The following is a 14,366-nucleotide window of genomic DNA, read 5'->3' on the forward strand; positions in this document are numbered from 1 at the left end:
ACTAATGGCATCATGTGGATGTGGTATGGAGGAGCGGGAGTCAACACACCTAACCCCCAGCCATTGTTGAATAAATATGGTGTCATTATGATGTGGTCGAGTATCTCCTCAGTTACTGGCATCATGAACCTGCGTGTAACCTGTTCCAGTCCTCCCACCAATGAAAAATTTCTGGCAGCATGGGGAATCAAAACCAAGTCCTCTGTATGGTAATCAATCATGCTGACTTCTCAGCTATGGAGCTGGATGTGATACATGATATGAGCTATAAAATGCATCTTATAAAACTATAAGAAAATTTAGTACACTGTCATTTCCTCTATACATTTGCTTAACTGTCTGTCTTAATGTGAAAGCGACTTGTATGCAGATTGCACAGAAGTAATCCACTCCACTTGTGTTACATTCTCCTTCCTACATCTTCCCCTTTTTTGGAAATGACACCAGTAATGGCAGTAAAGAGTCAAGTACACCCTAAGGCAGATGGATATGCCCAATATGGATGTCTCGTGTACTTGGAGGAGGTTGTAGCTTCATGTTCACTAATGAAGTATGGACCTCGGTAATAAGTGAAGAATTTTGTTACCTTTCCCTCTGGGGTGTAATAGCTTGTTAACATACCAGCTGTCCTACATGGTATTCAGGTAACTTAGCATTTCATTACCCCATCCACTGAAGATGTTCTGGGGCCTTTGTATTTGCTCTTTGCACTTCTGTAAGGTTGAGCCAGATAGTAGGGGATTCTATCTTTATTTTATTTCAAAAGGTTTATTTCATTCTCTTGTTATGGTCAAGCATTAGCCAGTAGATACAGCTGCCTGTAATTTTCTCGTCCCATGGTCTGGCAGCAGCAAGTCACCACCGAGGTGGGCAATCTCAATCACGCACCTCCCTCATGTGCTGATGAGGTAATACCACTTAGGCAAAGCTGACCAAGTCATGCTTCGGAACTTTCCATGGTGCTGCTGTGGTTTTCTCGGCTCCTGGCCAATCAGGGTGGAGGAAATCGCATGGCTGCGCTGGAGGTACCCTGCTGCCCATCAGCTGAAAATGCTCTCTGCCACATGCCCTGTGGCTGTGAACATCATCTTCTCTTCCCGGTGCTGCGGCACCGAGGACTTTGTTTCTGTAGCTGCCATGGCATTCAGACTTGTCCGAATGGCAGCCACCACTTTTCTTTAACTTCACCTAAGTTTGCTGCAAATTATGTTTTGCCCACCACTACATCTTGGCTCACCCTCGCCTTCCCAGGCCTGACTCATGTTGTCCATTTGAATTCGCATCTGTTGGTTTTTCTGTCAATAAATGGCCTCATTTCAAGAAAAGGTGTCAGAACAATTTCTTTCAACAAATTCGCCCACCGCCTTAGCCCCTCCTAGCAGAGCCGTTCCTGCACACTTCATTCCATACCTTCTGTAAAGCTCTTGTGGAATTCCATACCTATTCTCCATTCCTCCCTACTTAAGCCTTCACTACCTCAAATAGTGAAGGCATTTTCTGGCCATATACTACCTTACAGTGTGACAGACTTGTACTCTCAGAAACCTTAGAAGAGCCTAAGATCTCCATATCAATCATTGCAAATGATTTACTAGCCTCTGTTAATCTTTGCAGTGGAATATGCTGATGGCTTAATTCAACCCACTGTGCACATGATACATGTACAGTCTTACATCTTCTTCAAGTGTCCACTGCCAGTATTGTTTTGCTATATGCTGCTCCATGGTTCTTCGACCCCCATGGCTGGCTAACAAATGATCATGTACCTGTCTCAACATTTCCTTCCACAGTGTGGCTGGAATCACAAGATGGGGGTCCTTGTTTTCTTTTCTTACATAACATTCCACCATGCTGAATGAACTGTAGCTGCATAACTTGCAGTCTTCATCAGATCTTGTGCTTTCTATCACTCTGCAGCTGTGTGACCCACTCACCATAATACACAAACCTTGAGACTGAGGCCGTCTGCGTTCCCTTGTGTTCTGTCTGGTCCATGGATTACCTCAAAATTGAACTCGCTAAGCTTCAGTATCCAGTGCATCAATCTGCTTGATGGATCCTTCAAACTTAATATCCATGTCAACACCACATACCTGTTATTACTTTTAGTATACTACAATGTGAGTAACATCAAAAGTATGTTATGCCACATATGAGGCTTAAGCATTTCCTTTTTTGTTTTAGAGTAAATTCTTTACAATGTATTCAATCAATGTGAGGAATAGGCAACTGCATGCTCTGCTCTGTCCACTTCCTAACTCAATAAACAGCTAAGCAAATTATTGCTTGCATCATATGACAATAGAAATTCATTTTCATAGTTTGAAAAGATCAACACTGTACAAGATCTTAACAATTCTTTTAATTTACTGACTGCATCCCTGCACTCTGATGTACAATGACACATCATTCCTTTTCTCAGTTGGTGAGTAAGTGGGCATGCTACCTCTGCAAATTTCACATTGAACTTTCTATAACAATTCATTAAAACCAAAAACTACTATAGCTCTTCCTCAGAACACAGTGCAGAAAATCTTGCATGGCCCTTACCAACTAGCATCAGTTCAGACCTCTTCATGATTAATCACATGTTTCAATACTCAGTCTTAGATGTGCTGTGCGCAACTGTCAGACACCTTCATTAACAGTAGCACTTGTTCTTCCATATCCTGAGCAAGGTCAGCAACGTCATCCAAATGTACCGTACACGTCCTTGCTTTCAAACCTTGCTAAAATCCATGTGGCAAATGCTGAAATGTGGCTGCCACATTCTTTAATCCAAATGGCATATACCAGTATTGGTAGTTACCCATAGGAACAATAAATGCATTTTTGGCTTGTCTTCCAGTATTGCTTCTAGCTGGTGATAACCACTCTTTAAGTCCATGGTGGGGTCTATCCAAAATTATCCATAGTTTCTGCTACATTTGAGATCAGATAAGCACCTGTAATCATGCGACTACTGAGTTATCTGTAACTAAAACAAAACTGATATGATTTTGAGCTATCCATACACACTCTTTTTTGGGGATGATCACCACAGGTGCTCCACCGGATTGATACTTTCCTCGATAATGCCCGTAACTGCTGATTAATGAATTCTTCAGTAGTTGGGCTAGGCCAGTTTCAGGATAGTCTGCATTTTTGCTAGATTTCCCCCTCATCTACATCATTGTTAATGATGCCATGCAACTCTGACAGATTTTGTCCCCTCCACCATCCTTCTGACATAGGTAAACTGCTATAAGTGCAAAATGGTGCGAAAATCAAAAGGTGGTGGGAAACTCAAAAGAGCCAAATTTTGCTACACAGTTTCCCCCACCCCCTTGACATCACTGTGGAAGTAGGACAGTTCTCCTAAGTGCAAAATAATAGGAAAAAAAGATTGTGACTCGTCCATTTGGTTCTGACTGAGACAATACAAAATGGTTTCACAATAATTTATCGATGTCTTTCAGGAGATGACTTTGTGTTTTAGATTGCTTTTATGCCTGATGTGCTTCGTTGAGTTCTTGCATTCACTTCCAAAGTGCTTCTTTTTTCACTCAATTTTCTTTGATGATCTCCCCAAGGTACTTAAATTTGTGTACTTTGTTATCTTTGTATTTTATACAAATTTGTGTTGCATCACCAATTGTACTGGTCATTACTTAAGTTTTCTACAACATATTTTTAAGCTAATATGTTCTGGAATTTCTTGTACTTTATCAATTTTGGTCCTAGTAATGTGTATGTCATTTACATTTGTACTCCACTAGGCACCACGCAGTGTGTGACACCATCATTAGCCAACCTAATGTGTTTTCTTTGGATTTGGTTCATTTTGGTTTATGTACAGATTTGGGTGTTAGCACAGTGCATTTATATACAAACTGCATGGCTGGCTCAATAACTTAACATATATGCATGAAGTTCAACGAGACTGGAACAGGAAAGGGAGGTAATGACAGTGGCACGTAAAATGCCCTCCGCCACACACCTTTGGGTGACTTGCAGAGTATAAATGTAGATGTAGATGTAAATGTAGACATGTAAACTACATGTTTTTGGGGTACTCATCCATTTCACATAAATATTTCTGGTATTTATGATGCTAATATATCATTTATCCCATATCTCTTATATTGTATACCATAGGTTGGTTAGGAACAACAATTTAAAAAAGTTTAGAATATGCAACAATGAAAAATGATTAAGTTAAAAAATAATGTATGAAAAGGGATAAGGAAAAAATATATTATGCATTCTAAAGCTCCTTGGGCTCATTCTGATACCAGAAAACTGCCCATATAAAGTACATAGGACTAACGCTGACAGCCAAACGCTACAATAAGAATTCTTTCTTCTTAATGAGAATGAGGCAAAACAATTTTCATATCTTTGTTCGATTCTATAGAACACACCACAGTAAATCTTAACAAATAGTCTAGACACAATTAGTAAATATTTTGTTTCAAAAAATGAGCAAATCAGTAATAATGGTTAGTGAGTATGGGAAAGATTAGGTTAAGAATACCATACATGGATAATCTTTATTTCAGTCTGAACATGTTAGAAAATTATATCACATGTCATTTTACACTTCATAAAAAATAATCATCACTTCAAGGTCTCTAGCAAGATCCAAATTCTTCCATCCAAACTTCATATTTTGCAATGTCTCCTGCTGATACACTTTCTTTACATCTTGTTAATGCTTCATCAAAATCCTGCACAGTTACTGGTAGATCAACATCTTCTTTCTTGATTTTCTTAATTTCTTCTGGACTCCTGCCACATATTTTATGCCTCATTGCCATAAGGGCAGCATCCCTGAGAAGAGCACACAAAACATGAATAATTACACAAAGGTTTAATTTACTGTTTCAGGATCAAGTGGGGTGGTTTTCTTAGTAACATTTCATGCATTTTATACTGAGCTCTGGAATCTATAACACATTAGAATCCATAACTCAGTACCACAACATAGGTGACCTTCTGCCATTTGTGTTTGAATCCTCAGCATCAATTTGCATCTGAGTCAATACTCAAATGTCTGGTACAACTAAACTGAGCAAGCATTATTTTCTCTGATCTTGCCCGCTTCAAGTTTCTATACCATTCTGACAACAGCAATGATTGTCACTGCAAAGCACAACAGGTAATTAGTACTGGTTCATAAGCATCATGTGTCAGAAATATCAAGTGCTACAGTCTGATGTGACACCAGTTACTGTTTGTTATCACTTATTGTGTTCACTAGAGGCTGTGAGATAGACAGTGATAATTACAACTGTCCAACTGTACCATTTATTGCTATTTCATTGCATGATATACACTGCAATTTTTCACCATTTTAAATCCAATGTTTACTTAACACACAGCTTGTTGAAAAGCTATGATCTCTATCCATTGGCCTGCAATGTCATCTAAGTTGTAACCCATTGAGAATACTTATTATGTGATGAGGAAAAATTCCTTTCACTGTAGATAGAAACTGAAATTGCCAGAGAAATAGTGGAATGTGTTTTTATTTATTTATTCTGATACACATTCCATTTATCCATTATTGTGTGATCACACATGCTTGTGGAATGACTTGAAACTGTTAACTCATTTTGTATGTTTATGTCAATACAGAGTTTAAAATGTAAATTTCAGATATTACCTAAACACAGCCTTTGATTTATAAAATACAGTAACCATCTTTATAACTTACAGGACACAATGTGATTTATAAGATCTAATTAAAGAAGAAAGAGACAATAAAACAGCAAAACACAGGTAGATATGGAAAATGCTCTTACCTGTGTCTGTTAAAGAATTTGTCTAGAGAACAGAAACTTTTTCAAGATGAAACTGCTCCAGCTTACTTTCAAATATTCAGTTACTGCCTTGTAGGGATTTAATATGACTTGGAGGTGAGTTCAAGATTTTTGTGCTAGTGCATTTTACACATTTTTGCACTAGAGAAAATTCTTCAAGTTTTATTGTATGCCACATTTCCTTCTTGTGTTATGGCAATGGCAGTACTCATTCATTTATTTCATATTGAGAAGTATTGTGACGCATGAATGGCATGATCAAAAAGAGATTTTGAGAGGTAGTAATTAATATCTCTATTTGCTTCAAAAGATTAGGACATGAAATTTTTAGAGGCAGTCCACACACCACTCTGACAATCTTTCTCTGGATGATAAAGACTTTTTTCAGTATCAGTGAACTGCCGCACAAGATGAGCGACTGGAAGTAACCAAAATAAGCAGATTTTGAGACGTTGATGTCTCAGAGTTGGGAGATTATCCTTTTCAAGATTTGAAGGATGTGATGTTCACAGTTAAACCTGTTATTCATTAGTATGCCTAATTATTTCAAACAATATGCCCACTGTATCTGATGGCTCTCAAGTGCAGTGTTAATTTCTTATGGGCTTTCCTGATTAGAATGGAGGTAAATATAATTGGTTTTGATGAGGTTTATTGTCAGGGAATTTACTGTGAACCAGTTCAGAACATCTGCAAGTAATAATATGGCATTAAACTCTACATCTGTGGATGTTTTATAGTGTATCACAATGCTTGTGGATAAGAAATAGCAGGTGACTGAGGACAGAGTCTTGTAGGGCTCCATAATTTACCATTCCCCATTTGGACTCCAGCCCTCTTACCTACATGTTGATCCCATCTGAGATTATTTTCTCTTGTCTTCATGTAGGTAGGATTTTAGCCTGTGGCTCAATTGTCCTCTGATTCCATACTGGCATCCATAATTCATGCTTCATACTGCGCAGAATTTTTCCTCTTTGAAAGTTAAACAAGGCTGCTTGTTGTCTGTCGGACTTATTAACTCTAATTTGTTATATGATATATGAGAGAATGATGGTTTCATGAAGTAGCTTAAATCATAACAGTGTGCAGTGATTTATTCATATAATGGTCTATTATGTTACAGAGATAAGTGTGACCTGTTGTTATTTATGAAATGAAATTACTGTGTCAACCATTAGCAGTTGGGTCACTGTTACATAAGCTGCCATGCAGCATGACTGACAGTAGTACAGAATATTCAAAGTCTTTCAGTTAATACTATTACTAATATGTTTAACTACTTTATTTAGTATTTTATTAGTGACAGTCTACATTTATAAGCAAGAATATACTGATCATTCATGTAATTTTCTGTGAGTCAACCACTGGCATAAAAACTTGATCATAACAGGGATATTACTAATTGCCTTGTGTAATGCTGAGGTAAACACAGATGGATGCCACTCATAACATGGTATTGTGATCACTGGCCTATTTATTTATGTCTCATGATGTGTGTGTTGTTCAGGTGATCTCCAAGATGCCAGTATGTTCTGGTGCATCATTTAACATAATGAAACAAGAAGCCTGATTTATTAGAGAAGATAACACATTTCTCTTACACTATTTTCTAAGGTGAATCCTGTAATGCTGAATGACATAATATGTATTGGTGTCAATGGATAACTTAGTGCACACACATGGGTGCAGAAAGACATGAGCAATCATGAATCATGAATTGTGTGCTCTCAAGCACTTTTATCTCCCCCAGCACTGTTTCATTTTTCAAGCCATGTCACATCTGTGATATTCACTGGAAAATCATATTTGTCAAGTTGCTTTGGTTATCAGCTTCCCTCATTTAAATGGAAGAAAGATGGTCATAATGTTCTGCCTTATTAGTGTACTTTGATTTTCAACAAATTGTATTTTACTTACCTACATACATTACTTATGTCTGATCCTGTGTAGCCCTTAAGGCTGTCAGCAACTTTGTTAGTATCTAGAGAGGGATCAACATTTACTCCTTCTAGGCATAGTTTCACCAAGGCAGATCTTGTTTCATCTGAAACAACATGAAACATCCTGACATCAGTAATGACAATCTGTGTAAAAAAGGGTCCATTACACAAAGTCTGTGAAAGAGAAATTGGAAAGGAAGAAACTGCCACATACAAATAATATAGGATTTATTCTGTGTAATGAAGGCGAATTAATTCTCATCAGTAACACAGACTGTGTGGATACACCAAACTCTTTACGACATCCACTGTCTCTAAGTCAGCTTACAGAATGTGCTCAAATGATGCAGTGGGTTTAAGATACATAACATAGTCTTCACTTGTCCAGTAGAACAAACTCTGCATATACTCTGTGTAGAGTAATTTGTTTTCAAAATTATTTTATACGCATAACATCCTCAAGATCACTACACAAATCTTGGAAGAGAGCCAACAGCTGGATAATTTACTCCTTCCTGTGCATTGCTAGGTTTGTATAAATGTTAGGAAATGTCATTTTTCACTGATGTATTATATTTATGAAAGATACTGCTGTTTCTGTTTCAACTGCTATTGATTAATGTCAACAAACTTCCTTTCACTGTCATTTCCTGTTGCATTTTTCACTATGAATGTACTATTTTTTGCTCCATTAAAATTTTTCTTTATTGTGGTAATGGAGGATGTCCGTGAAGAACTGTGACACGTGCTCCAACTGCCAGTATTGGTGTGGCGTACACGTGGTATTATTGTACTGAAATACGTGAGCTAGGGGCTTGTGGTTGGTGAAAATTACAAAGGGATGAGCTTCTACTGATAGGCAGAAGAATTTTACTGCCTTGAACAACGCAAGCAACTCATGATCCTTAGCACTCCATGTGTGTTGCCATTCTGAAAGCTTCCATGAGAAGAAACTGAGCATCTGCCAGCTGCTGCCAATGCGCTGTTGAAGCACTGCACTTATAGCTGTCTGGCTAGCATTCATGACCACAGCCAGTTGAGCGTCGTGCACCAGGTGAGAGAGCAGTGTCACTTCTGCAAGGCTTCGTTTGGAGTTAATAGATCCTCTCTCCATTGCATACTACCAGTTAACAAGGGTCTCTCCCTTCAAGGTAGGAAAAAATGGTTCAAATGGCTCTGAGCACTATGGGACTTAACATCTGTGGTCATCAGTCCCCTAGAACTTAGAACTACTTAAACCTAACTAACCTAAGGACATCACATACATCCATGCCCGAGGTAGGATTTGAACTTGCGACCGTAGCGGTCACGCAGTTCCAGACTGAAGTGCCTAGAACCGCACTGCCACACTGGCCGGCTTCAAGGTAGGACCACGTAGCACCACAGTCAGAGGTTCCAGCAATGTGGTGGCATTAGGCAGATGGCACCGATAAAAATTTATCATGTCAAGATAGTGGCGTAAGCCTTTGTGTGTCTGTGGGCGCGCCTTGTTCAACATCCCCTGCATCTTACCCAGTAGTGGCTCTGAGTAAATGCCCTTGAAACTCAATTTCTGTGACCCCAAACATAATTTTTGAGGGATTAATGACTATGCCGGCTTCGCTCAGCCACTGAAAGATGGTCGTTATGTGGCAGTGATGGCATTCAGATGGCTTTGAATAGATGAGGATATCAGTGAGGTACATAAAATACCACAAATATGCCTCGTAAAATGCCATCCAGTAAATGCTGCTATGTCTGGGCAATATTCTGTAGACCGAATGACAAGTATAAGCTTTCAAAAAGAATGAAGGGCATTATAATTACTGTTTTCTGAATGTCTTCAGGTGCCACAGGGATCTGCATGAACACCTTCGTGCAGTTAATTTTGCTAAGTATAACAGAGCCCACCAAGGCGTGGCTACAATTCTATAGGCGTGGTTTGAGGTATCGGGCTGGCACCGTTTGTGCATTTAAGGTAGGTAGTCTCCTCATGGGCATGGCACGGCCGACTTCCTTCCCCGTCCTTCCCTAATCCGATGAGACCGATGACCTCGCTGTCTGGTCTCCTTCCCCAAAACCAACCAACCAACCAATCTCCTCATGGGCACCAAAAATTATCTTTCTTTGGCACAAATTGCAAGGCAGAGGACCATTGGCTACATGGTGAACGAACAATGCACTGTCACAACACGGCCTCAAACTCAGCCTTTACTACAGCAAGTCACTCGGGTGCAAGTTGATGTGGACAGCATGAGGTTGGTGGTCCACATGTAGTCATAATGTGGTGGACTGCTGAATGTTCAACATGCCTCAGTGCACAAGGCAGACAAGTGCGCTCTGGAAATTTGTCCAGTATATCTGCATATGGTCTGGGGAACTTCACTAGTTTAACACTGAACGAGGCAGCCAGCTGTTACTGTCCCTCTATTTTCAAATTTGTTGTCAAATCAGAGGGGCACTTGTAATGTCAGCTAATATGTTGTTGTGACCAAGGAAATTCGCACCCAGGATTGGTTTGTTGACATCAGCCACAACAAACTTACAAGGAAAGGTGCGACACAGTCCAGGATCCAAATTTCTGTGAGAAGTGCTGTACATTTTTATTGTTGAGTTGTTTGCCACCATAAGAGATTGTCTAGGCCTTCCAGCAAGCTCTTAGCATAAATCAAGGGGAAAGAGACAGATTGGAACCCATGCAGATGAGGTACTTCACGCTGCTAGGCCATTCCATTTTGAGGAGATGCCTGGATATTGCACTGCAGCTGGGTGAACCTAGGCCCATTTACAGCTGGCATTTGGGTGCAAGCAGGGAGGCCGACACTTTGTCGCTTTATAGCTAAAGCAGGAATGATACCAGCAGTGCCCACTCAGCTGATGCTCTAATGTTGTCGGCTTACCACCAGAATGGCTGGTAACACGTTGATGGTGGTGGGAGCCAGATCGGTGGTATTGAAATCTGTGCCACTATGGGGACTGCTGCTCTCTGTTTGTGAGTGTGCCAACTGGTCGACCTGTGTACTGCCACCTTTGCGGCCAGGTCTCGAACTAGGTAGGGCAGGTTGGCATCTGTACTGGTAACTACGGGAGACACATATCACCACAAAGCCAAATTTGCAGGCACGGCGACAGCATTGTAGGCTGCCACAGCGGTGGTATTGGGTGTTGTTGCCGGTGCGTCACACACCCTATCAGCCAAGTCCATGACAGTGTCCAGCTGCATTTCTGTTTGTGCAGCAATGGCTGCTTGCACTTGTGCTGCAAGGCTGCGCATCCAGACAGCACGCAATAGCAAGTCTAGGACCATGTCGGACTGTGCGAGGCTCTGAAAATGGCGCAGGAACTGCGAAGGCCTCCTGTCATTGCACATTGAAATAAGCAGTTCTCATAATATGCAAAGATCAGCACATTCCTCAAACTGGGGAACTATCAAGAATGGGGTTCCACAAGGGTCAGTCTTGGGTCTGTTGTTGTTCTTAATATATATTAATAACTTGCCATTCTATATTCATGAAGAGGCAAAGTTAGTTCTCTTTGCTGATGATACAAGTATAGTAATCACACCTGACAAACAAGAATTAACTGATGAAATTGTGAATAATGTCTTTCAGAAAATTACTAAGTGGTTCCTTGTAAACGGACTCTCACTGAATTTTGATAAGCCACAGTAGATACACTTCCGTACAGTAAATGGTATGACGCCATTAATAAATATAGACCTTAATCAGAAGCATATAGCTAAGGTAGAATATTGAAAATTTTTAGGTGTGTCCATTGATGTGAGATTAAATTGGAAGAAACACATTGATGATCTGCTGAAACGTTTGAGTTCAGCTACTTATGCAATAAGGGTCATTACAAATTTTGGTGATAAACATCTTAGTAAATTAGCTTACTACGCCTATTTTCACTCATTGCTTGCATATGGCATCATATTTTGGGGTAATTCATCACTGAGGAATAAAATATTTATTGCACAAAAGCGTGTAGTCAGAATAACAGCTGGAGTCCACCCAAGATCATCCTGCAGACATTTCTTTAAGGATCTAGAGATATTCACAGTAGCTTCTCAGTATATATACTCTCTTATGAAATTTGTTATTAACAACCAAACCCAATTGAAAAGTAATAGTAGTGTGCATAACTGCAATACTAGGAGAAAGGATGATCTTCATTATTCAATATTAAATTTAATTTTGGCACAGAAAGGGGTGAATTATACTGCCACTAAAGTCTTTGGTCACTTACCAAATAGTATCAAAAGTCTGACAGATAACCAACAAGTATTTAAGAAGAAATTAAAAGAATTTCTGAATGTCAACTCCTTCTACTCCATAGAGGAATTTTTAGATATAAATTAAGAAAAAAAAGAAAAAACCAAACAAAAAAATTATTAAAAAAATTAAAAAAAAAACAAAAAATAAAAAAGTTGTTATATTAACTTAATTATGTTGTTAAATTAACTTAATTATGTCATGTATTGGAAAATTTGACTCGTTCCACATCATTACGAAATATCGTATTCATGATCCAAGGAACTAGTATTAATCTAATCTAATCTAATCTAATCTAATCTCTCCTGTTGTCGCAGCAAATGATTCAGCTGTTGTTCCCGCAGTGATGCAATTCACCTCTGTTAGTCACTTATATGAAGACTATGGCGGCGTGGTGGTGATATCCCACACTTTGGCTGCATAGTCTTGATCTAGCTGGCTCATGACATGTCCAAATTTGGCGAGGTCACAGGTGATGTGGCTCATGAAAACTGCCTCCACTTGGCTGAACCACATGATTGGGCCACGGGGCCAAATGGAGGGCAGCCTAACCAAAACACACATCCTGTGCTTTCTGCCACTCCCGTAAACTTGTTCTCCAGTCTCTGGTTGCGCACTGGCAGCCCAAGTATTGTCTGTTGTACACTGTCTATTGTCTTTTGCACTTCTTCCAAAGCTGTCACCTTGCTTTAGCGCCTAGTTCACGAAGTTTTGTTCGTGAACTCACTCTTCATACGCGAGGACGAAAGCGTTAGATCACTTGTGGTTCTGCATCACTCACACTGATGAAAATTCATCACCGCGCATTTAGCGTAGCGATCGTGTTGGGGTCACCAGTGAAGCGGGAACGTGTGGGTATCGCCGCTTACATATCAGTTGTAGAGTGATCCGACTTTACTGACACCCACGCACTTTGTTCGACGGTGTGGTAACAGGAAATTGATAAGTACACTTTCCGAAAATTATTTTGCCAAATGAGTAAATGAACAAGTGACAAAAATGAAATTGATTCGCAATGTCCATTAACCGTCGATCGCGATAATTGTCTTTGCATAACAGTTCCGCTCGAACACCGACCCCAGACGGTGTACCCTCCTCGGTGACGAGCGTGTCGTCTGGTTGTGTGAGGGCAGGAGAACAGTGGAAGCATGTCCGGAACAAAACGAATCTTTTTCTCGTGATCGTGGGGGTGCTGTGTGTTTCGCAGACATGATGAAGCAAAGGGAGAGTGAAAAACAAAGATCCGTATGAGTCTGTGGGGAGCTCGCGTTAAGCTCGGCCCTCCTGATCCGCGGACTGAAATTACAGAATCTCGAAATTCGCGTCTGTACTATACGACAGCTCAGTTCGCACTGCCGTTGCTTCTTCTGCTGACTCGCATGTGTGCCTGCCACGTGGGACCGTCGTGACAGCTCTGATCCTTTCACGCATTTTTGCGGCACCGCTTCCACAGACGCAACTGGAGCGATATTAGTTTGTTTTATTCACAGTGCATAGTTTAATTTTTGTTCCCACGTATTTCTTCGAAAAAGTGAATTGTACCTTTGTATTTTACTTTCTAGACTAGTGTTTACTATCTTAAGGTTTTTTGTATAAGTCTTAGTGCATTATCTTTGTGGGAGCCAACATTCTAGTGCAGTTTTGCCCCGTCATAAGCACTACAGTTATGTGATTCAATTTGGATCTCGTGAACACTGGAGACAGTTCTCGCATAGTCAGTGTCTGGTAGTCTCAGCAGAGCGATGTGTGTGTAGTGGGGGGGGGTTGAAATTCACATTAGGGGGACTTCCGGTAACATGACCTCGATTCTCTGCCATGACCTTTGGAGCACTGCAAAATTATCAGTACATCATCTCGCTTTCTTATCGAGTGATTTAATGTCTTCCGTATTTGATTTCGTTTCGCAGTAAACAGAAGTGGGTTTCATCGCATTGTGTTCCTGATATATGACTTCCTGTGTGTATTGCACTCTTTGAACTGCACTGTGAATAAGCTGATTGTATTCTGCTCGATTTTTGCTTGCATCTGTATTGATTGTTGGAGTAAATAATTCCATATTTGTTTTCGTTTCATATAAAACAGAAATTGGTTTTGCTGCATAGTGTTCTGTTGACATTTGTTCCTGCCTACGAATACGAATGTGAACTGCCCAGTTTAAGTGCATTTTAAGTATATTTCTCATATCCTACTTTATTTTAGTTCACATCCATTCTTCAACTTTCTCCCATTTCACCCAGTGACTTACTAATATTTTTCCCACAGTTGACCATACATTTACTATTTAAATTTACGAAAATCATCATATGTTGTCTTACACACTTTCCTCAAAGTTATATATTTTTTGATTACAGTTCTTTATAAATCTA

At 39.8% G+C, this 14,366-nt stretch overlaps 1 protein-coding gene across 1 annotated transcript in view; it reads right to left on the minus strand.

Moving 5' to 3' along the window:
• Positions 1-4,602: 4,602 nt before the first annotated feature.
• LOC124721954 (katanin p60 ATPase-containing subunit A-like 1) overlaps positions 4,603-14,366 on the minus strand; it is a 210,563-nt gene continuing 200,799 nt past the window's right edge. Inside the window, exons 9-10 of the mRNA XM_047247120.1 lie at positions 7,725-7,851; positions 4,603-4,812 (exon numbers count right to left, since the gene is read on the minus strand). Coding sequence (XP_047103076.1) covers positions 4,614-4,812; positions 7,725-7,851 — 326 coding nt within the window. The 3' untranslated portion in view covers positions 4,603-4,613. The remainder of the gene's footprint in view (positions 4,813-7,724; positions 7,852-14,366) is intronic.

The sequence above is a fragment of the Schistocerca piceifrons genome, chromosome X, assembly GCF_021461385.2.
Source record: "Schistocerca piceifrons isolate TAMUIC-IGC-003096 chromosome X, iqSchPice1.1, whole genome shotgun sequence".
NCBI lineage: Eukaryota > Metazoa > Arthropoda > Insecta > Orthoptera > Acrididae > Schistocerca > Schistocerca piceifrons.